Source organism: Peromyscus eremicus, chromosome 2 (genome assembly GCF_949786415.1).
Source record: "Peromyscus eremicus chromosome 2, PerEre_H2_v1, whole genome shotgun sequence".
In the NCBI taxonomy this organism is placed as follows: Eukaryota; Metazoa; Chordata; class Mammalia; order Rodentia; family Cricetidae; genus Peromyscus; species Peromyscus eremicus.
Window position 1 is genome coordinate 74,749,322 of NC_081417.1, and position 24,258 is coordinate 74,773,579.

General features: G+C 47.1%; 1 protein-coding gene and 1 long non-coding RNA gene across 4 annotated transcripts in view; one reads left to right on the forward strand and one right to left on the reverse strand.

Moving 5' to 3' along the window:
* Positions 1–4,546: 4,546 nt before the first annotated feature.
* Positions 4,547–9,145, reverse strand: Klf4 (KLF transcription factor 4). Its single transcript, XM_059254369.1, has 5 exons — positions 8,408–9,145; positions 8,169–8,289; positions 6,539–7,523; positions 6,261–6,425; positions 4,547–5,167 (listed from the first exon to the last, which is right to left on the reverse strand). Exons 1-5 carry the CDS (start codon positions 8,410–8,412, stop codon positions 4,992–4,994), a joined length of 1,452 nt encoding a protein of 483 aa, XP_059110352.1. The 5' UTR covers positions 8,413–9,145; the 3' UTR covers positions 4,547–4,991.
* Positions 9,146–10,245: 1,100 nt separating this feature from the next.
* LOC131903662 (uncharacterized) overlaps positions 10,246–24,258 on the forward strand; it is a 33,866-nt gene continuing 19,853 nt past the window's right edge. For 2 of the 3 annotated variants that reach the window (XR_009377560.1, XR_009377558.1), the window contains exons 1-4: positions 10,246–11,447; positions 19,915–20,057; positions 21,514–21,727; positions 23,663–24,219. This is a non-coding gene — a long non-coding RNA (uncharacterized LOC131903662). The remainder of the gene's footprint in view (positions 11,448–19,914; positions 20,058–21,513; positions 21,728–23,662; positions 24,220–24,258) is intronic. The other variant, XR_009377559.1, reaches the window with a different exon arrangement.

Below are 24,258 nucleotides of genomic sequence, written 5' to 3' on the forward strand. Positions count from 1 at the left end.
TTGCCAATCATGTTAACTGGTTACAAGAGGCTTCATACCAGTCTGGGAAAGTTGTGTTTTAACATACATTCTGAGGTTGTTTGCCCTCTGTTCTGACTGTGATCTGGGCATAGACACACTACATAATTTAAAATGATTGGAGAATTAAACATTTTTCAGGACATGGTGAGAAATTTCCTTAAGATTTTCTTTTGTGTTTAAGACTAAGCCTTCTAATTTCATTTAATGTAAAAATTAAAAAGATTAATTTTATACAGTGTTCTGATTTTGTTAGGCTCTCTCCCCTTGGATTTCACAGGTAGCACATTCCACAGCCTTGCTTATGAAGACAGATCATGGCGGTTTTATATGAAATATTTTTGAGTGACTGTACATGTGAACAATGGAAGACAGTTTCATAAGTGACCTTTAGGAGGCAGACATGGCTTCAGTTTAGCACTATAAAAACTTGACAGTATACAATAGGCTGTAGAAGGTGCTAAGAAAATACAAAGAACTAAAACAAATATAAAAAGCATAATGCATAATAAAATAATAAAATGACAAAGACAATAAATATATAAAAGTGTTTTTGTAGGACAGGGTGGTACCTTTGTCTAAATGAGAGAGAGAGAGAGAGAGAGAGAGAGAGAGAGAGAGAGAGAGAGAGAGAGAGAAGAAAGGGGTGTGTGTGGGGGATGATCTGGTCTGTGTTGTGCTAAATACAGCATCAGAAGCCAGAGCTTGCAATGGAGCAGGTGGCTGGCACTCGTTGCTAAATCTAGAGACTCCCTGTGTTGTCAAAGCACAACAGGTACAAGAACTTGTGTTAATATATTTCCTGTGGAACAGTTCTACACATCGCACTACCTGGTTTCCCTATAAAGACTCACATAGCTGGGCATAGAGGCACACACTCATAATCCTAGCACTCTGGAGGTGGAGACTGGAGAATCAGGAGTTCAAGGCCAGCCTCTGCTACATAGCTCTATCATCTATCTATCTATCTATCTATCTGTCTATTATATATATTATGTAAAAACTGTTAATCTCCAGTTGTGAAATATTATTCCATACTGTTCTAAAAGGTCAAACAATTTTTGGAGGAGGTGTCTACAGAGTGAGTTTGAGACCAGCCTGAGATACATATAAAGACTGCTCCTCAACCCCAATAAAAACAAAGTTTGAGAATGCAGCTCCAGTGGTGGAATGCTTGTCCAGCATGTACAGGGTCCTCCATCTTCAGCATCGTATAAACCCAGCACTTGAGAGATGAAGGCAGGAAGATCAGAAGTTGAAGGCTATATAGGGATTTCTAGGCCAGACTGGGATACAGGAGACACTGTCTCAACCCAAGAAGAGCAACAAACAAAGACAAAAGGAACAGACTTGCAAATCTCTTCCGGTAGGAAGACTATTTTGACAGAATAAAAGTCAGCTACATGTCTGTTGACAACAGGAAACACTACAGTTAATCCCCTTGTGTAAGCATGCCAGTTAAAACTAGGACATATAAAATTAAATGTCATAAGGAAAATATAATAAGCAGGCATCTCGATTATTAGGTACTGATACGTGTGTGTGGTTCCGAAGCTCTGCAATGACATGCAATGACAATGCACCTAGCACCCAGAGCTACTATGTGTGAGAGGACATAGTTCAGCACTGTGTGTGTTGAATAATGTTTTATCCTGTTACATTGAGAGGACTCTTCTCATTCATTTGAGATACTGAACTTACTTTTGCAGATTAGAAAAAGCTAATGTGTACTGGTTTCCCTATGACATCAGACATTTTTGAATACATTTGAAATGTTTTGAAACTTTATGCATAAGATGGTAATGATCATTCAGAAAGCCATTTCTTCCTTTTTTTTTCTTTCATTTGAAACAGAGCCTCATGTATCACAGGTTGGCCTTGCGTTGTACAGCTGAGGATGACCTTGAACTTCTGATCCTCCCGTCTCTCTGTAACTGGGATTATAGGTCGGTACCACCATGCCTAGTTTTATGTAGTACAGGGGATCAAACCCAAGGCCTCATGCATGCTAGGCAAACTCTGCCATCTGAGCTACATCCCAGCTGGAGTAAACCATTTCTACAAAGCAGCTTTGTGCCATAAGACAGGTGGATTACAAAAGCAACCACTATTTAGTTCAAAGAAAAAGCCATCAAGCATGCAACCTTTTTCTTTTCTCACTTTAATTCGTTAAAAAATAACCAGGTGTTTTTACTTTTATTTTTAGAAAAGCAGTGTTCCCATACTTATTCTAATGTTTGCAAACTGGCGGGGAGGGAAGTATTTGGTCCCCAAATTCATTCAGACTGAAATTTTAAATTGAGAAAACTCGTATTCCCATTTCCGTGTTTCTTCATAGTCTTTTTATTTCCCTTTGTTCTTTCTGCTCCTCAACACAGACACCTAAGCCACCTGTGATGGTGAACATCTGTAATCCCAGCACTCGGGTGGCTGAGGCAAGAGAGTCACCGTGCTAAAGGCCATGTCGCATTACAGCAAGCTCCAGGCATGCTTGGGCTACAACATGAAACCCTATTTAAAAAAAAAAAAAAAAAAAAAAAGACCAAGCACACCACCACGGAAAAGGAAACACAGCTGGAATGAGAGAGAGCATGCCTCAAATCCAAGCACTTGGGAGATAGAGGTAAGAGGATGAGTGCACGGCCTTCCTCAGCAACGTAGCTAGGTTTGAGGCCAGCCTCGGTTACATGAGCAAAACCCAGACTCCAGTGCAGGCACATACAATTGGAGTCATACTGTTTATTATGTTATATCCTGCTTTTTCCACTTAACATACCATGGACATTTTTCCATGTCATTAGGTTTGCTTTGAATATGTTTTGGGCCACATAAAATTCCATCCTATGATGCACCTGTTTTCTTTTAAGCAAAGACACATGTTGTGTTTTTCAATCACACTGGCCCCTTAAATGTCAACGAAAATACTCTGTGCTGATCTCCCATGAGCCCCTGTGAACGTAAGTTCTTACATCTCATTTATAAAGTGTATTACGGTGTAAACACAACTCTGGGCACAAGATACAATGGGTAGTTAATAAGCACTCTGAAGAATATGCCAGTCAGCTTCTGCTCCCTTGATCTTCTGAGTCACCCACAACATCATTGAAGTTGTCTACAAGTATCACAAGTACTTTTCCATTTTGTGACAGCTAAAAATAGTTTTACTTCAACCTCCCGAGACAGTAATTAGCGCAGTTTTAAGCTTAAATAACCTCAGAAGTAGAAATGCTTACAAATTTACAAGGATACCACTTAAAAGTTTTCATTTATGAGTTACACGAATTTTGAGCACCGGGAGGGGTTGCTACCTCCAAGGGTTTTGCTTAGGTGCACCCTCACCACTGAGCTACATACTCTCGGCCCCAGGGGTTTGAATAACTTTTGTTTCCATGTCTTCAGAGAAACTGAGTAAGCTTTCAAATACTCTGTAGACAGTATGTTTTGGATCTCTTTGGGGATAACAAACGAAGCATAAATGAAGCCCTTAGTCCTCCGGAGGGCACTGTGGAACCACATTCCGTTCCTGGGGCTGTTTGCTTGGGGAAGGTTCTTTTGTTACTTAGATTCTGTGGGGACTACGAGGCCAGGCCTCCAGAGAAAACTTTTCATAATTTCATTTACTTTAAAAGACAAAATGTAATTAAGTGTGTGTGTGTGTGTGTGTGTGTGTGTATGAAATTGGAGGTTTCAGGTTTACTGTTGAGTGCTCTTTGATAAAACTGAGCAAATCAAAGAATAACTGAGCCATGTATACCTGGAAATGTGCATTTGGGGAAGGAAGTATACTTTCGTAATTTTACGGAGCAGACACGAACCAGGCGTTTTATAATTCCCCACCTGTATAGCTCAACTCCAACACTGCTTAATGTAAAACTGAGTAGCTTAACAAACAAATTCACATCTTCTGTCAAGGTGAAACTGACTTTCCAGTGAGATTCTCACAAACCCTCCTCCACCGCCGTGTTAATGTGTGAGTTACTTTTCAAGCCGGAATCAAAACAAAGAGATTGCTGTTCAGATAAAATATTATAGGTTTATTTAAAACTTATTTCTCACCTTGAGTATGCAAAATACAAACTCCACAAAATGTTCATTTTTTTACTTTGTAGTTTACAAATATACAAAATAGAAGTTTGCTTAAATTTATATTACATATTTATTAAGGCAAGGAACTATATAGAAAAACACATCTGTTCTGCTTAAAGGCATACTTGGGAATAAACCATTGTACAAATTATTGCACATCTGAAACCACAGTGCATAACAGACTGTCTGCATAAAAATGTTATAGAATAAACCAGGTATATTTACCTGACTTAGGTCATAAATGTAGATCGGAAGACAAAAATAGATTTTCCTTGTCAAAGTATGCAGCAGTTGGAGAACTTTGGCTCCTGCATTTGGTACCTTTAGAACCACGACTCACCAAGCACCATCATTTAGGCTATTAGAACATGTTCTGTACCTGAATCGCTTCCTCTTCCTCTGACATAATAATGGCTTTTTAGAAGGCAAAGAGCATACAAGGTGATCTTTACATGTATATTGCATCATCGAAACACAATTCAAGGGAATTCTGGCCTCCCCTCCCCCAACTCATTGATCTAATGTATACCCTGATATCCACAACTTCCAGTCACCCCTCGGCATTTTGTAAGTCCAGGCATGTTCAAGTTGGATTTGATATTGGAATGATAGAAGATCCAGTCTCAGACCCCATCTGTTCTGTGAATTTTTTTTTGTTTGTTTTTGGTATTTTTGTTTCTTTTTTTTTCTTTTTCTTTTTTTTTTTTTTGTCTCTTGGACTCTTCCTTTCTCCTGATTATCATTCACAAGCTGACTGGCTGGGAACTTGACCATGATTGTAGCGCTTGCCAGCTGGGCTCCTCCCCTCGTGGGAAGACGGTGTGAAAGGTTAAAAAAAAATACTGAACTCTCTCCTGGCAGTGTGGGTCATATCCACTGTGTGGGCTTTAAAAGTGCCTCTTCATGTGTAAGGCAAGGTGGTCCGACCTGGAAAAGGCCCTGTCGCACTTCTGGCACTGGAAGGGACGGTGCCCTGTGTGTTTGCGGTAGTGCCTGGTCAGTTCATCGGAGCGGGCGAATTTCCACCCACAGCCGTCCCAGTCACAGTGGTAAGGTTTCTCACCTGTGAGGGAAAGAGAGAAAGGGCTGCTAAAGCCATTGCTGGAACGGAGAATTAGCCCCTTTAAAAACTAGAGGCCAGAGAGTAAAGCCAACTTCCGGTGCACACCCCACCCTCTCTCAAAAACATCCAGGAATGTCTTTATGACACTGAAGGGCCATACTGAAATGCAGATGGTAAGAACGCGCATGCGCATGAGCTTAAACTCCTGAACAGTAGTTAGCAACAAAACAACGCAAACACCCACTTGACCTCCATTTCCACAGAAGCCATGTTTTCATTCTTTTGAACCTAGCCAGTGTCGGAAAAGGACTGGGAAATGACTGGCAGTTATCTCTGCCCAAACCCAAAGTGTCTCACCTCATTACACGGTGTCCAAAGTGCCACCAGTGCCTAATTTCTCCAGTCGTTTTCATAAACACATCTACAAGACTTTACCCACTTAATGGCTACCTTTAAGTTTTTGTTATTTTGAGACTGGGGTTCTTGACCAGCCAGGCTGGCCTTAAAGATCAACTGATCCGTTCAACTCGGTCTCTTGGGTGTTTCTAACTACAAAATTGAGTATCACCACACCCAGCTTGCAGGGACAACTTTAAACCATACCCAGCTTGTACTGGCAGTTTTAAACCAGAATCCCCAGCAATCACAACCATTAGTTCTTGGAATGTAAAGCCAACTAACCTAATTATTTTAAAAGACCAGAATACAGCTAAGGGCGCACAGATCTAAGGAGAGGAGGGAACGGCTATGAAAATAAGCTACAACATTTAAAACTTTTCTTTTAAAGGTACCGTAGTTTTGCATTGCAAAGTACAACTTCTCCATTGCCAAGCTAGGAGGGGCAGGCATCCACACACAGGAAACTCCCTATCTTTTAAAGGCCCGGTGAGAAACTGCACATTCAGGCAGCAGATAGCATCCATCAAGCAAAAGGCTTCTGGGCAAAAACACAGGCGCCTGTTTGCTGCCCTCCTCTGTGATCCAGGAGATGGAGAAGAGATACACCCCAGCACCCAAGAAAGCCTGAAGGAGTCCACCGCCAGCCTATGAGCAGACAGGCACCAACCCTCCTCCACAGCGCTGGTCCCCTTACCTGTGTGAGTTCTAAGGTGTGCCTTGAGATGAGAACTCTTCGTATAGGTTTTGCCACAGCCTGCGTAGTCACAAGTGTGGGTGGCCGTTCTTTTCCGGGGCCACGACCTTCTTCCCCTCTTTGGCTTGGGCTCCTCTGGCAGACAGGAACCCGGTGGCATGAGCTCTAGGGGTAGAGAAACTAGGGGGTCAACTTCATTCCCAAGACTCTCCTGAGAACCTCCCAGGAGCAAAATTCCCCAGCAGAGAGAGGCTCTACCCATCCCTTCCCCCACTGACCTTGGTAATGGAGAGACGAGACTTGAGTCTGCATCTGGTCTGGCAGGAAAGGAGGGTAGTTGGGCCCCGGATGGGGATGGAATCCTGGCGGAAGAGGCAGGCCAGGGTGACAGTCCCTGCTGTTCAGCAGTTCCTCGGGACTCATTGTAGGGGTAGTCCTGGTGGGGAGCTGCCGCCCCAGGGGGAAGTCGTGTGTGCTGGGCCGGTGCCCGTTGCTGAGCTGGGGTCCAGCGCCCAAGTGGGTCTCTAGGGACCGGCCGACTGTGCAGGAGGAGACGGACTCTTGCTTAATCTTGGGGCACATGCGCGGCGGGCCACCGCTGTAGGGCGCCACCACCACAGGGTGGCTGCCGTCCGGGCTGCCTTTGCTAACACTGATGACCGTCGGGCTGCTGTACTCGCTGCCAGGGGTGCTCAGCGACGCCTTCAGCACAAACTTGCCCATCAGCCCGCCACCTGGCGGCTGAGGTTGCTGTGGTGGAATGTACACAGGGTCCAACTCGGGCCGCAGGAGCTCGGCCACGAAGCCGCCCGAAGGGCTCACGTCATTGATGTCCGCCAGGTTGAAGGGGGCCGTGGGAGGTGGCGCAGACTCTCGGGGGTAGAGGAGCCCTCCGCCTGTGTTGCCGGCAGCCACGCCCGGGTCACCTCCGGCCCGGATCGGGTAGCTGAAGCTGCAGGTGGAGGGCGCGCTGGCAGGGCCGCTGCTCGCCGGGGAGGACGAGGATGAAGCTGAGGCCGAGGAGGTCACAGTGGCGGCTACAGATTCCTGGTGGGATAACGAGTTGGAGAGGATAAAGTCTAGGTCCAGGAGATCGTTGAACTCCTCGGTCTCCCTCCGGGGTAGGAGGGCCGGGTTGTTACTGCTGCAAGCTGCGCCAGCTCCACCACTCTCCAGGTCTGTGGCCACCGTCGCCGCCAGGTCGTAGGGGCGGCCGGGAAGTGGGGGATGTCGCTTCATGTGAGAGAGCTCCTCTCGCCAGCGCTGCCAAGGCCAGAGGGAGAGAGAAGCGGTTAGTTGTAGCCCCCTGTTGCCACCTCTACTATTGACTTGGTGGGTGAAGCACACCAGCATCCACCCATGCCATAGGAACTGGACAGGACAGGAAAGCAGCTTTAGGGACTCCAGGTGCCGGCGTTGGCAATCTCAGCCAACACCCGGGTAAGAGGCAGCACGTCGGTTCCACCTCAAACTAGTGCCGCACCTCCGCCAGCCGAATTCTCTTCCCCGCCAGATCCCCGAGACGCTCCAGCCGCCCACAAGATTGGGACACTAGGGCACTGTGGCTTTCTCCATATGCACCATAGCCACCCGGCCGCCTACGCGCTAAGCTCACTCGGGCCCAGAGGGTCTCGAGAATTGGTCACCCATGGCCCGCGTGCGCCCACCCCACGGCCCGGACGCCCGGAGACCAGCGAGGAACCGCTGTGCGCCCCTGGCGGTACCGCAGTGCCGGGACCACACGCACTTCAGGCCGACTCAAGGGCTGAGCAGCCACCCAGGGAAGGCTGTAGAGTCCCAATGGAGGGCAATCCCTGTCCTAGGCAGGGGCTCTTTGTGACCCCTGGATTCCGCCCATCCACCCCATCCCGTCCGCAGAAATCTACCGGGCACTAGCGCGACACTCACGTTATTCGGGGCACCTGCTGGACGCAGTGTCTTCTCCCTTCCCGCCGGGCCAGACGCGAACGTGGAGAAGGACGGGAGCAGAGCGTCGCTGACAGCCATGTCAGACTCGCCAGGTGGCTGCCTGCGGGCCGGGCGGGGCGCACAGGGACCGGGAGTCAGGGGCCACTCTGGCCACCGCTCCGAGGTTTCCCACCAGCCCTCACCCCCTTCTCTTTCCCAAAGCCCAGCATCTCACCTACCTCATTAATGTGGGGGCCCAGAAGGTCCTCCGGAGTCCGAAGAAGAGAGAGGGGTAACCAGAACCCCACAGTCAACGAAGATTAAAAACAACTTTAGAAACGAAACCCCAAACCAAAACCCTCAAATTGCCCGAGATCCTTCTTCTTTGGATTCAATATAAACCGGAGATGTCTTTTTAAAAAAGTTCCTTTGTATACAAAAATGCTTAGAAAAGTTGTAAACTCTTATAAAAATAGACAATCAGCAAGGCAAATAAGTAGGTCCGATGGCCGGGCTGCACGCTCTTGGACTCAGCAGTGTCCCCCACCGTTGTCGCGGCCACTGTGGCTGTCGGCGGCTCAGGGTCTGTGGTCCGGGCGGTGGGCGGGCGGCGCCGCCAGGTGAGAATGGCCGCGGTGGCGCGGAACTGCGAGCTGGGCGGTGGCGCGGGGTGCGGAGTCCTGGGGGCTGCGCCGGGTGCGCGCGGCCATGGGCGCGGGTCACGGGCGGGTGGCTGGGTGGGGGGCCAGAGGGGCGGGGAGGGGCACTCGGCGGCTCCCGGTGCCGCCGCCGCCCGCCACCGCCTCTGCTCCCCGCGCGCCCGGAGCCGCGCTCGCTCTCTCGGCCGGGGAACTGCCGGCGGCCGCCGCGCGCTTCTTACTTATAACTTCTCGCTCGCTCGCTCCCCGCCTCCTCCCCGTGGCGCGCGGGGCTCCGCCGCCAGGCCCCGCCCCCTGCCTTTCTTCTCCCCGCCTCCCGCAGCCCCCCCCAGCGCGTTGCCATGGCAGCTAAATAAACAAACTCCGCGCACGTGGGGGCGGGGGCGAGGGAGGGGCACGGGCGGGGCGGGGCCGGGCCGTGACGCCAGCCAGGCAGCTGGCGGGCTGGAGCCGTGCTGACGCCGGCGGCGGTGGCGGCGACGACGGCTTCGGCGCTGCGATCCCGGCGTGGCTTCCGTGGCCGCGCGACTTAGGGTCCTCTGCGCGGCCACGGTCGGTTCCCTGGACTCGAAAGCCCTGCCACGGGAACCCTGACAGGGACGGGGTTCGGGGGCGAAGGCGGCGGCGCGCCCCTACTCCTGCTCGCGGTTGCGCTTGTTGAGTCGTCTGCGCACCCAAGAGCGCGATTATCCGCGTGACTCATCCAGCCCGCCCTCCCTTGCATACGCACGCAGAGGCCGGGCTGTGTCGGCGCTGGGCCTGGCCTGGCGCGGGTGCCCGTGGGGCCTTCTGCAGGGTGGGGGTAAAGGCCGGGTGGTGGGGGGCTAGGAGTTTCAGAAGCTCCGAGGAGGGTAGGGCGTCTGCTACGGCGGAAAAAGGCCGGGATCGGGCACGTAGTTACAGTTTTGACACTGGAAGGGACAAGGAAGGGAGTGAAAGGGTTCCAGATTTGCTTGCCCGGAGTGGGAGCGCGGGGAGGAATCGAGGCGCGGAGATACCTTTCACCAGGGATCTCAAAGCTCTTTACAAGCTACGCACTCGCACTCTCAGTTTGAAGATGAGAAAAGTGAGTCATAAAGACGTGAAGCGGCGAGGTAAAGGTCATAGGACAACTCGCTCCCTTTAGTTTAGGTTCCGAGCTGGCCAGCCCACTCAAAGGGACTTCGCTGGGAGGCGACCCTGCGCTGGGAAGCGGAGCACTGCGGTGGGACCTAGGTCTCCAAAAATGACACCCCAGGAGGCCCTTCACCGGGAGGGGAAAAGGCAATAGGTCTTTATTTCAGTCTTGTAACTCCTCTTCCTATCCTCACTACCGTCTTAGTGCGTGATCAGTAATTTTCCAGCCGGGAAATGTTTTCGCCCTCATCTCTACAAACAGTACTTAAAAAAAAAAAAAAGAAAGAGAAGAGAAAACACACACACACACACAACCCAAAACGTGTGGTGTGCAGTATCACTGGCTAACGTAGACTAGGTGTTTACTTTGGATTGGGGAGCGCGGAGTGGGCTCCGCCGCCCTCGCGGTTGAATCCCCTCACTCCCGGCCGAGTCAGCTGAGGGCGGGGGTTCGGATAGTGACTGATGGAAGAAAGGGACTCAGGACAGGCAGCGTGTGCACTCGCTCCTCTCGTGCGTGCCACGTCCTCTCTCGTTTCACCTGCTGGAGTCCCGGAATCCTGGGACCTGTTTTAGTTTTCTTCGGAATATTTGTCATCCTGAATTTTCCGCTTCTGGCCGACCACAGAAGCGTTCTTGGAATGCATCTCGTCCCAATGAAATGAGGCTGCCCAGTCTGTAAAAGGGAGATTCAAGTTGGGCGCCTTTGAGGAGCGACTCTCCATTCTTTCTCTTGGTTTTAAAAGGCAGAGGGCTGATGGGAGGGCTTTAGGGATAGGGGGTGGGGAAGAGCACCAGACTTCGCCTGGAAAAGGAGCCAAGTCTCATGTGACCTCGAGGGGTTCAACCCCACTCCCAGGGGACTAGGCCAATTTGACTCTGAACACATTACTTTTTCCAACAAAAGAACAACAACAAAAAGAACACCTGTTCCCACCCCGCAGCACCGTCATTGTGATGGCAAGAACGACGTGGAACGCTACGGTTGAGCACGGAAAGTGAGCCAATTTAAAGCCAAGGTCCCAAACCCTTGATGAACTTGGAGGAGCCTCTGCTTGAGGGCCGCCACCCTTAGGATGTAAACATGTCAGTCAGGGCTTGGAATTTACGACTTGGGTAGTCAGTCAGGGCTCTAGATGGTTTCAGCTCCGTTTTTATTTACCTAGGACAGTAGCCCTTCCCCCTCCGAAGCCCTCACCAGTAACCACCACAATGAAAAAACATTTCACAGATGAATTGGAAAGCCACTATTATTATGTCATATAATCAAGGCAAGACTCTGAAACTCATCTGAAAAAGATGAAGTTTCCCAACAGCTTTCTGGAGGATAAAAGCCAGCAAGGCAACTCTCGGGTTATTCTGGTGATTGCATCATAGGAGGAAATCTGTATATTCATCCCAGATTTCTGAAAGAGCTATGAAGTTCCAGCTGAGAACTCACCTCCTTTCAAGGCAGGTGCCGGGTGTGACAGCAGGGTTATGACCCTCCCTCTCTTCAAAACAGGTAGGGCCAGAAGAGTTAAATCCCTGCCCTATATAATTTATAAACATGAGGCTGTGTAAACCTTTGATGACTAAATTGCACTCTAAAATAATAATAATAGAAGACACCCTTTAAAGAAGAATTAAATACTGGTGACTTTATTTCAGCAAACTCATATTACAAGTTTTGTGGTATGGAAGTTAATTATTGATGTCCTTGGAGCTTTAAAATATTTTTTTTTTCCAGCACAAACTGCACTAGTTGGCAGATGAGGTGATGGGAAAGGCCAGTGGTGTGTGTGTGTGTGTGTGTGTGTGTGTGTGTGTGTGTGTGATGAATGCCCAGCTGTAGAGTAGTGTGAGAGGTGGAGATGACTGCGTGGGTGTTTCAAGTACTCCAAACCATAGCAGGGCACAGGTCTCGGCACATGGGGTACCTGGGCACCTGTACCCTGGCTGAGTTTTCTGCACATAGGTGCCAACAGGACTCAAGGTATTTTTAAAAACTGATGTAAAGAGTCTCAGTGTTGCCCAGTCTGGTCTGGAACTTACTATACAGCCCAGCCAGGCCTTGAACTCACTACAGTCCTGCCTCCTCCGCCTCAGGAGTGCTGGGCTTATAGGCACCAGTCACCAAGCCAGCAAAACCTGCTTTTTTTTGTTTGTTTGTTTTATTTTGTTGTGTTTTGTTTTTGGTACTGGGAGTTGAATACTGGGCCTCACATGAGCAAGGTGAGCACTCTGCCACCGAGCTAGATCCCTGGGTTAATAGCTGTTTGTTCTTAAAGGCAAAAGGAAGGGGTGGCTTTCAGGGCCCAAGTGACTGCTGTCAAATCCCAACTGTGAGGACTTGAATCCTTGAAAGGTCTTCTTCAGTTTCTGAGCCTGTCTTGTCAAGGCTACCCACATTTAAGTGTCACCATCTGATTGTTTTTGAGACTTGGTCTTGCCATGTTTCCCAGGCTGGCCTTGAACTTCCGGGATAGAGCATTCCTCCTCCCTTAAGCTCTTGAGTGTCCGGAATTGCAGGCATGTACCACCAAGCCCATCATGCTTGGCGTGACCTTCAGACTTCTGCAGAGGTTAAGAAAGTGGGTTTCAAAAGTTGGGCGTGACGGTACATGCTTGTAATCCTGATTGGAAGGCTGAGGCAGGAGTATCTAAAATTCAAGGCCACACTTTCACAGTTAAATGTTGTCTTAGGAGGTGTGTGTGTGTGTGTGTGTGTGTGTGTGTGTGTGTGTGTAGGGGGGGTGGCTTTAACACTACATTTTCTAATTTAACTTTGCTGGTTTGTAGCTTGGCAAGTGACCTCACTTTGCCCATTTCCTTTTTTTTTTTTAATTAAGAGATTTTCTATTCATTTTACATACCAACCATAGATTCCCCTGTCCTCCTTCCTCCTGCCCCCCAGCGTTCCCCCCCCAACCCACTCCCCTTTCCTGCTTCTTCCAAGGCAAGGTCTTCCATGGGGAGTCAGCACAGCCTGGTACACTTCTATAAAATGGGGATATTAATAGCAGCCATTTCTTGGAGTAATAAGGATTTAATTAGATCATCTAAAGAAGTGAGCTCAAGTCTTGACACTCAGGACTTAATAGGTTCTAATATTACCAGTTTTTTCCAGGCACCATTCATTTCGGATAGATGGGGACCATTGTTTTATCCACTGCTGTATGTCCAGTTGCACATTTAGTACCTGTCTAACACATGGTTGTGCTCTGAGTATTGCTGAATGAATGAGTCATGCACTTTCCCGTTGTGAACAGTCTATTAACAGGAAAGCTGGTCTTTCAGCTCTCAACTACAGGCTCATTAGCCATCCGCCTTCAAAATCAGTCTGCTCAGACTCTTCAACTTCTGTCTTCCCCAGTTGCCTGTGGTGAAATCTGGATTTCCTTCAAGTTCTTGCTCACCTTGTCCTAAGCACGCAGGCATTCACAGTGATTGGCAAATTAGATTCCTAAATCGCTCCGCTGTTTTCCAGCTTCCTGGCTACCTTAGTTCAGCTTTTAGTCATGGCTCCAGGTTGGCTCCCTTTTCCTTTTTGAGTCGTGGTGTTATGTATGTATCCCAGGCTGGCCTTGTGGAACTCTCTAGGTAGCAGAGATAGAAAAGGGTGACCTTGAACTTCCGACCTACCTACTGACACCTGAGTGCAGGGATTATAGGGGTACACCACGAGACTGCTTTATGCTTATTTGGTGCTAATAATAGAACCCAGGGCTTCATGTGTAGTAGGCAAGCACTCTACCATTTGAGCTACGTCCCAAGCCCTGTCAACAGACATCTTTGCCTAGAGAAGCAAGACCTAACTGCTTACCCCTGGCTAGACCAAACGCTTCCTACTCTGGCCCTAGATAAACTTTCCAGAATCCTCTCTAGAGACTAGACCAAGATCCTTAAGTCTCAACTCTTAACCCATGAATCTGTGATGTCCGTTTTTTTTATTAGGTGTTTTTCCTGTCTGGAATATCCTCTGTGCTGGGCTCTAATCATAGTCAAAACGCAAAATTGTTATTTAAAAAAAATGATTTCATCCATTTCTTTTCCATATTACTTAATTCATCCACTTTACTTTTTATTATTTATTCACTTGTTATGTGTGGCACACACAGAGAACCCAGAGGAAACTTTCCAGTGTTGGGTCTTTCCTTCTAGCATTTAGGTCTCGGGCATTGAACTCAGGGTGCCTGACTTGGAGGCTAGCCACTTGCGCTCTGAGCCGTCACTGGTCTCTAGTTCTCATCTTATTCAGACCTTTCTCTCAAGTCCAGTGTTGTAAGGGTGGGACTTAACTTTTCATCCCTTTTATTTCTTCACCCACTTTTTTTCCTTTTGTAAAGTTCTGTGGCTGAGAAAGAAAAATTAAAATCCTTGACTCTGTTTTCCCAAAGCAGCTGGCCGAGGCGAGTGAGCAGCCAGGGCCCATCCATTGTACTAGCAAACTTGAAAACACAAACAGAAATAACCAAAACCCAAAACAAAACCAAATGGAGAGAGTCGACTCTCTTCTGTAGCCAAATTCATTGCCTTTCAAAACCCAGAACTTTGGATATTGAAGTTTTTAGAGCAGAAAATGAATCACAGACATTTAAGAATCAATTCTCAGAAATTTAATTAAAATCTCTTTCGTGAACTCTTAGGTTTGATCACTTAAGTTGCATTCTTAGTACACACACACACACACACACACACACACATACACACACACACACACACACACACACACACACACACACACACACGAGGTCCAGTACATCCTTTAAGCTATTTACAGAGGAAATCTAAAATGAATAAGATTACCAATTATTTTAAAGACATTTGATGTTTTGTTTTGTTCTTGATGCAAGTTCTTATTCTGGAGCACAGGCTGCCCTCAAACTCATGGCAATCCTCCTGCCTCAGCCTGGAATACAGTGCTAAGATTACAGGCGGAGTTACTATGTCCTATTTTAGTTTCTTATTTTTTCCGTATTCTGATCTTTGAGACAGGGTCTCACTATGTAGCCCTGTCTGGCCTGGAACTCAGTAGGTAGACCAGGCTGGCCCCAAACTTACCATGGTCCTCCTGCCTCTCTTCCCAGTGTTGATAATGTAGGTCTGTCCTACTGTGCCTGGCTAGGTTTCTTGTTCTTACTGTCAACAAAGAAGAAAACATCTTTTAAGAGTAATATATTGCAATAAAAGTTCTCTTAAGAAATTAAGGGCTATTATAAGCCGTTATTAACCATATGATTTCTTTATAAGCACACAAGAAGAATCCCACTGGATACAATATTCATTTGTAACATTTAAAAGTTGATGAGCTGAACAGGTTTAGTGGTACAAGCCTGAAATCCCAACACTTAGGAGGTGGAGGCAGGAGGATCAGGAATTCAAAGTCCTCAGTGACAGGAATCTATTTGCAGAAAACAAAAGACTAGAGAAAAAAATGAGTTGGACATATGTGTGTTTGTGTGGTGTGTGTGTGTGTGTGTGTGTGTGTGTGTATGTGTGTGTGTGTGTGTGTGTGTGTGTGTGTGTGTGTGTGTGTGTGTTTGTGGCCCTAAGAAGATTAAAAAGAAAATTGGAATTTATCCTTCCCCCAGTCCACCAATAGGGGAGAACTGACCTACTGTCCAAGAGTTTACTTTTTACAGGTGAGAGCTTTGGTACCTGGATTATTTGCTGGGGACATTCACCTTTCTGAGGAACACAGAGTTTCCTGCTGTCTATCATATTGGAGATTTTTTTTTTTTTGCATTAGGCAAAGTGTAGGATTTAGGAATGAGCTGACAGTGAATGCTTCACACCCTGAGAAATGCAAACAAGAACCAAGTCACTCTGTGTTTAATTTTCTTCTCAGTTTGTGGGCCAGAGGATAGGTTCTTTTTGCCAATATGGCTTTATGTCCTCTGAGCCATGGAAATGAAATTTTTTTTAAATTAACAATGCATTTGATTGCTCCGGTTGTTCTTTTCTTTCACATTGTGTTTGTTAATCAATTTTAATGTCCTGGCTTGTGGGAAGAGTGCTGGAAAGCTGTCTAAAGCCAATGTTCAGGAAGGAGAAACGGAAGGCCAAAAGAACTTTCTAGCAGTGCTTTTGCATGCTGTTGTATTTGATGCATGTGAGTCAATAACTCAATCTAGATGCATATATATCAGGAAAGACCAGAATCATCTTCAAAGAGGAAGCCCCTGGCATTGGTACCTAATCTTGAGAAATTCCCAACATCATGGTAGATATTCAAGGAGGTATTCCATTCAGAGTGAACTCAGTCTATGGAGTCAGTTACTGATGCATTTTTCTGGTTGCTAAATTTAACAGGGTTCTCAGCCAAGCCAAGCGTTGCGGGAAACATTGAAATGTTGAATTCACTGTTCAGATGTTTCATTCAGCAAGCTCAGTGTTCTGTTAGAACAGAAACTCATTTGGGCACCTTTCAAGACAAAACAGTATCTTTGATTTATCCAAGTCAGATTATCGTATCTTGAATTTGATTCTTTGAACCATTTTGCTGTAACTTATTTAGTGGGGGAGACTTGTCAGAGTTCACTGGACTATGGGAGATGGAAGAATGGTCAGAAGTGAAAGCATGCCAAGATGGCTGGGGAAATTCATGAATCTTCGTAAATCCACCCAAGGATTTAGCCTAAAACCTTGATGGATCTTTAGCCCTCTGACCACATAGTAGCAGTACATTTAACTGTGAGGTGGGTCATGAATATATATCTGCTTCACAGGCTGTTGTGAACATTAAGTGAAGTATCAGATATGAAAGGTGCCATTAATATTACTTTTGCCCTTCAATCAATGAGACTTGACACAGTTAATTCCTTCTGCAGTAGCCAACACTGGGCCATGATGCATTGTTTTGGTTCAAAGATTGGAACGCCTTGTCTCCCAATTGTGGTCCCCTGGTCAGCATCACTGCAGATGATGCAGCCTTCTAGGACCAGGTTGGCCTAAATTTCACAGAAGCTTTTTTAAGTGGGGCCAGTTGCAAACTGAGATTCATACTAAGTGGGTTGGTTTCACAACTGGTGAAGGCCTATGCTTTTCTTTGTTTTTGTTTTGTTAAATCCAGAAGACAGTGACATTGAGCTATACAAGCTAAGAGCTAGCTAGACCTATTGGTATACTTCTGTAATCCCGGAACTCCAGAGGTGGAGGCAGGAGGATCAGGAGTTCAGGGTCATCTGCTAAATAGCAAGTGGAGGCCTGCCTAGGCTGCATGAGAACAGGCCTGAGGGAGGGGGTGCTGGGGCTATGGCTCAGTTGGAAGAGCACTCATTTAGCATGTATCCAAGGATGACCTTGAACTAGCATGTATCCAAGGATGACCTTGAACTCCTGATTTTCCTGCTTCCACCTCCTAGGTGTTGAGATCCCAGATGTACACTGCTGTGCCTAGTTCTAAATATATTTGAGTGAAGATCTCACTAAATTGCCCAGGCTGGCACTGAATTCGCTCTGGCAGGCTTTGGACATTTTATCCTCTGGTCTAAATTCTCAAGTAGCTGCCAGCCTGGGCAAGTTGACTTACATAGGTTTTCATTTTTTTTTTCAGTTCTGGAATTGAACCCAGGCCCTCACACGCGATAGGCGAACACTCCACCACTGAACTGCGCCCCTTACCCCTTGATATAGGGTTTTCAATCAGTAGTTTCCTTTTCATCCCCTACCTGCTTCTCACTTTCCAAGTTGCTGATGACTGTTCCACAGGAGCCCTTCAGGGGTCCTTGACTCAGACTCTTCCTTTCCAGCTTTCTCTGACTTAAGTCTGTGCTCATCCCTCTGTCGGTACAGCTCCCTCTTACTCTGGCTTGTCCTTGGATTCCTTCCTAGTCATATTCAGAGAGATCCAGAATGTCAGAAAACACTTATGGATTAGACCAGCTTAGCAAAAGTCCTTTGCTTCTTTTAGCATTTAAGAGTAATTTTTTTTTTGGGGGGGAAGTCTTATTTGAAAAAGTAATGCCTGGTAATTTTTGTTTCTTAAAAAAAAAAAAAAAGAACCAATGCATGTGTGTTTTAATCAAAATTTCCACCTATCACCTATCCAGATATGGCCACATTGAATAGCTTTCTATGTAAATTTTCAGAGTTCCTGTATCAGTATGTATATGGAAATTGCTAATTTTTTTGAAACAGGGTATTCCTACATAGCCCAAGCTGGCCTGGAACTCAGTATTTAGCTCAGGCTGGTCTCAAAGTCAAGATCTTTTGTCTCACCCTCCTGAGTACAGGGATTGGAGTGATTTTTGAGACAGGGTCTTACTATGTATCCCAAGATGGCTTTGAACTTGCACAAACTCTCCTGCCAATGCTTACAAAGTCTGAGATTACTGGCATGCCCCGCCACACTTCTCCGAGCCCGAATCTGGCTTCTCTTCTTTCTTTTTCCCTCTCTCCTTGGGCCTTTCCTCCTTCCTGCCAAGGATCTACTCATGGCAGGCAAGTGCTCTCCCACCCACCCACCCACCGGAGCCCTCCTCCCTCACCCCATCCATTAGTTGGTTTGCATGCTGCCCAGGACTACATGTCATGATCTCGCTCTGTATTGTGGTTTAAATCTGAATTGTCAGCAATAGATCAAAGTTTCGAGTCCTTGGTTCCCAGCTTATGACATTGTTTTGGAGGCTCTGGAGCCTTTGGGAGGCAGAGCCTGGTTGGCAGAGATGGGTCGTTAGGGGTAGGCCTGTGCGTATTGCACCGTCTTCTGGTTGAGCCCCTGCCAGACCTTGGCCATGTGAGTAGCCATCAGCACAAGCTCCTCGAACCCTGGACTGGGCTGCCGCCTCACCTTCCCACTGTGGAGGACAGAAATCTCGGAAACTATGATCCCAAATCAACCTTTCCTTCCTTACGTTATACCTGCCTGGCAGTTTGGTCCCAGCAACACAGATCTACCAGCATCTGCACAGATAAGCATTCAGGTTACTCAGACCTTTATGACAGTAAGCTTGGACTTCTTCCCAGCCCTGGAAAAGGTACCAAGTTAGAATGGAACTGGAGTACCCCTGCCCTAGCCCATACAAACAGATTCAGGGGCCTGGTGAGCAGAGGGTACCCGCTCTTTGCTGGCAGGGCCGGCATGAGAAAGCCGGTGTCTCAAATCTTGTCTGAGCTCAGGCATCAGACAGCAGTGATGGAGGAAGCCATGGCACATGCTTCTGGGAGCCCCCTTCCCTCCTGCATCAGCATATGGGTGAGCAAGCCTTCCCCGGGGGCCTTCTCAGAGCCTGAATCTGCCTAGGCAGTTGGCATTCATCATACCCGCAATAACCCCCGCACAGTGGATATTATCCACGTTTGCAGAAGTAGGGAAACTGGAAATGAAATATCAGTCATTTCCAGTTCATCCTGAGACAAATCCAGCACTGGGAAGTTCGCGCACCCACGGACTGTGCAGGTTAGAGTCTGGGCAGGGAGAGTCTCATGGGTCCGACTAGTCTCCCCTCCGCAGGTAAGGGACAGATTTCCTGGGAGCACCAAAGACATTCTGATGACCCCCTCTCCCACCTGTACCCTAGTTCAGTCATAAGAATCAGCATAAGCAACATGTCATGACTGTGTGCTGTTGACTCGGGATCTTGGTTTCTCAGGCAAGGGCTACAGCTGAACATAGTCCTCTGCTGGCTGAGCCCCTGTTCTGGAATGTCTGAGCTGTCCAGCATGGCCAGTGTGTAAATGTCAAGTAAACATCAAATTCAAGTGCAATCTAACCATTGTCCTGGAACTGTTTGCTTTAGATATAATAGTTAGCAGGAAGAGGAGAAGGAGAGGCAGGGAGAGAATGTCACTCCATAAAGCAAAACATGAACATGGTGGACCCTCCCTCTGCCAACGTGTTGAAAAGATCGTCAAATAAATAAAAAGCCAGCACTCTGCGCTGCAAAACTAAGTGTGTTTCTTAGATTGTAAAAAAAAAATTAGATGAGGGAACATTTTCCAGTCAATCACACTACAGCAAGTCATCCTGTTGAATTTGTGACTCACAGGCTCACAGTGTCAATAGACAGCCGAGCAAGCCCAGAGTTATGACTTCACTGAGGGATGAAGCAGAAGTGGGGATGAGGCAGAGCCAGCCTTGAACAGGCTTCTAGCTCTGACATGAAATAGCCAAGGAAACACAGAACACCGGGTAATCACATCTATTGTTCCTGTTTGTTTCTTGCTCGTCTCCTAGGAAAGAACTAATTTAAATTTGACTTCATCCTTTTCTGCCTTAAACATAGAGGCTGTGGGCCTTACCCAGGCTACAACTGATGGAGTGTCTCTTTACATGAAGTCTGTGCTCTATACATGAAGTCCATTTCTTTTATCCTCATAGCAAATCCTAGGAAGTAGAAATGTGTGTATTATTTTCTTCTACTTTGTTATCATTGTTGTTGTTATTATGATTTTATTTTTTGAGACAGAGTCTCATGTAGCCCAGGCTAGCCTTAAACTCAATATGTAGCCCAGGATGACCTTGAACTTCTGATCTTCTTGCCTCTACCTCTTGAGTGCTGGGATTGTACAGGTGTGCACTGCCTGTAACTCATTTATGTGATGCTGGGAATAGGACTCAGGGCTTTGTAGAGGTCGGGCAAGTACTCTACCAACTAAGCCACAACTCAAAGCCTTAATTTTATGTTTTTGTAGTGCTAGGAATTGGATCTAGGGCCTCATGTCTTCTAGGTTAGTGCCCTATTATTGAATGATGTCCCTAGCCTTTTGTGTTATTTAATAGGTAAGAATATTGAGGCCGATTACAGGCTAGGTAACTTTGCAAGCTTCCGACTAATGATTTTATTTGTTTTGTTTTGTTTTGTTTTGTTTTTTTGGTTTTTCGAGACAGGGTTTCTCTGTGTAGCTTTGTGACTTTCCTGGGACTCACTTGGTAGCCCAGGCTGGCCTCGAACTCACAGAGATCCGCCTGGCTCTGCCTCCCGAGTGCTGGGATTAAAGGCGTACGCCGCCGCCGCCGCCGCCGCCGCCGCCGCCGCTGCCGCCGCCGCCGCTGCCGCCGCCGCCGCCACCACCACCACCACCACCACCACCCGGCCCCGACTAATGATTTTAACCCATCCATCTCTGGCTTCAGTATCCACTGTGTGATCTTGTTGTTTGCCTTTTATATTTTAATATTGACTCTCATAGAGCCCAGCTTGGTCTTGAACTCTTGATCCTCTTACCTCTACCTCCTGCGTGCTGGGATCATAAGTATATGCCACCAAGCCCAGCTTTCTGTGAGCCAAAACATAGGCTTAGGTGCTGGGGTTTCCCAAATGAATAAGACATACTTCCTGCCTTCAAGCAGCTCGTGGACTAGCCAAAATGTTCTTGGAATTTAAGATAGCTGTGCCATGATGGCATTAGATTGCAGGAAAGCCAGTTCAGATGAAAGGAAAAAATAGTACCAGGAGACCAGCGGCTCATTTGCAGATGTCTCAGGAATGCCTGTGGGGATAGAAAAACCACAAAGAGATAATAGACCATGGACCAGTGTATAGGGGGCAGAAACCACTGACCTGAAAACAAGGCTTCAGTCACTCAGCGGCTGGATGTCCTGGGAAGCAGGGAGAAGCTTAATGTTGGCTTTTGTCTCCCCACAGAGCTGCTATGTGCAGAGCTGGGGCCTGGCTGCTGAGTGCGAAGGCCTGGACTCTAGTCTGGACTTGGCTGCTCCACATGAGCTTGAGTCAGTCCTCTGATTAGCTGGCACTGTGGAAGAGGGAGATGGAGCAAGTCTAAGGCTCGCGATGGTGTGGATGAACGGATGAGTTCTGGACCGCTGGTCTGGCTGGCCCCAGCCGAGGCATTCCCAAGGTAAGAAATGAAGAGTGGTAGACGTGCTGACTCTCAGGATTGCAGCATGCTGTCCCCTCCACGCCTTCCTCTTCCTCCTCCTCTCCAGGGTCTCACTATGCAGACCAGGTTGGAACCCTCCTTCCTTAGCCTCCCAAGTCCTTGGACTTAAAGCATGTGCCATGCTCTGGGGCTTTTTGAGACAGGCAGATCTCAAACTATTTTAAGGATGACCTTGATTTTCGATCCCTTTGCCTCCACCCCTCGAGTGCTGTCATTGCAGACATGTAGAACCATGCCTGGTTTGTGAGCTGCCAGGGGGAGAACCCAGGGCTATATGTAGGTGAGGCAGACACTGTACCAGCTGAGCTAGAGCCTCAGCCTGCCTTAACTCTCTTTGCAACTGTGCTGAAGACCAAGGCAGAGAGTATCTTTGAGACTGACGCAGTGGCTTAACCTGCAAACCCAGTTTGCTGAAGGCTGAGGCAGGAAGACCACCCTGAGTTTGAGGCTAGCCTGCCATGGAGTGAGACCTCATCTTAGATACAAGACAACAGAGAAAGACCAAATGAAAATCTGTGTGTGATCGTTTTAAAAACCTGGTTGTCTGCCCGGACAAACCCAGTGCAGAGCGGCTTTCCCTTCATTTAATATAACATTACTCCTTTCATCTTCCTTTCCACGGTCTCTGCGCTCTCCAGATTCTGAGAAGTTGTCAGCGTATGTGACATCACAGTCGTCCCAGTTCTCTCAGAGATTTATTCCCCTGGCTGGGAAGTTTCTTTTTTCTATTTTATAATTTAATTTAATTTTACATATCAGCCATGGATTCCCCTGTCCTCCCTCCTCCCCCTCCTCCCAGCCCACCCCCCATTCCCATCTCCTCCAGGGCAAGGACTCCCTTAGGGATTCAGCTCAGCCTGGTAGATTCAGTCGAGGCAGGTCCAGTCGCCTCCTCCCTTCACCCAGGCTGAGCAAAGTGTCCCTGCAAAGGACAGGGTCAACTCTCTCCTTGAGTATCGTTTTAAAAATTTTGTTTTGGCTGGGTATTGCTGGTCAAACCTTTACCAGGTCCTGAAAGTAAGGGTGCTCTATTTACCATTCTGAATTTCCCCCTGCTTGTTGGCAAACCTTGCATTTTCATTGTAATATGCCTGAAAAAACAAACAGGAGATTTTACAGCCGTCTTTGTGCCAAGCATCCACCCCCTCAATGAACTATACAAGAGTCTAAGAGCTAAGAGGCTGACTGCACATGGGTGTATAAAACAAATTGATTCCTTCATTTATGAAATCGGTTTAGGGAGCACCATCCACGTGTGTGGCCTGAGCTGGACATTGAGAAGAAATATCAGCATAAATGAGGATGCAATCCTAACCCACAGGGAGCTGAAAGTAATCAAATAATCACAAAAATGCAAACAAACTGTAATAAAATAACTGCTGGTTTCGAGGATGCAGTGTTACCCATCTTTCTGTTAGTGTAACAAAATACGATAACCAAGAAGAAAGAAGCCGTGTTTGAGCTGTGGATTTAGAGGTCTGAGTTCGTGCTAATTTGACCCATTTGTTCTTGGGTCTGTTGAGGCAGCATGCCATGGAAGAAACAGTAGGAGAAGTTGCTCACCTCGTGGAAGCCAAGAGACAGAGGGAAAGAGGAAAGGCTAGGCACAACTCTCCCTAAAAGGTCATGTTCCAGTGGCCTTAGATATCTTTTTTTTTTTTTTTGACTTAAGTCCAGGTTATCCTCAAAATCATTATGTAGCTCAGGTTGCCCTCAAGTGTACTATCTCAGCCTCCACGTACTGAGATTATAGGCTTGAGCCACCACATCTCTCATAGATCAAAGGAACTGGCCGAGGCACAGCACTGTATTTCCAGCTCTGAGTCTGTGGTTTTCTTGTTTGTTTACTCCCAAAGACATGGATTTTCTTTTTGCTTCCCATTCATCTATCAGACCACTGCTAAATGCTTATAGAAGGAACGCTGCTGTATGGTGAGAAGTCCAGAGCAGAACATGAATGATATAAGTTGTGTTGTCAAGAAGTGGAGTCTACACCAGGGATCTGCAAAAGAGAAGTGCTTTGAGAGTCCGTCTCACTCCAGGCACAATGGCTATCATCAAGAAGATTTGGACCATGAGTGCTGGGGAAGATATGGGGAAAGAAGAACTCTTATTTGTTGCTGGTAGGAATGTAAAGTTGAGCAGCCACTATGGAACTCAGCATGGATGGGCCTCAAAAATGGAAAACAGAATGATCATATGCCCAAGCTATTTAAGGTATTGGGTTAATACCTTAAAACTCTTAAGTCGATATATCACAGGTACTTGTGTGCTGGTGTTTGCAGCTGCTGTTCATATAGCCAGGAAATGGAACCAGCCTAGATGCCCATCAACAGATGAGTGAATACAGGAATTTCATATATAAAAGAAAGTTAAATTTATGACAGCAGGAAAATGGATGGAACTGGAAATTATGTTAAGTGAAATAAGCCAGTCTGAGAAAGACAAATGTGAATGTTTTCTCTCATATGTTGAACCTATTTAAAATT

Coding starts and splice junctions, on each gene's coding strand:
- Klf4 (XM_059254369.1), bottom strand. Junction 6,426..6,538: donor CTCGTCTCTCCATTACCAAG/GTCAGTGGGGGA, acceptor CTCTACCCCTAG/AGCTCATGCCACCGGGTTCC. Junction 5,168..6,260: donor ACACCTTAGAACTCACACAG/GTAAGGGGACCA, acceptor TTTCCCTCACAG/GTGAGAAACCTTACCACTGT.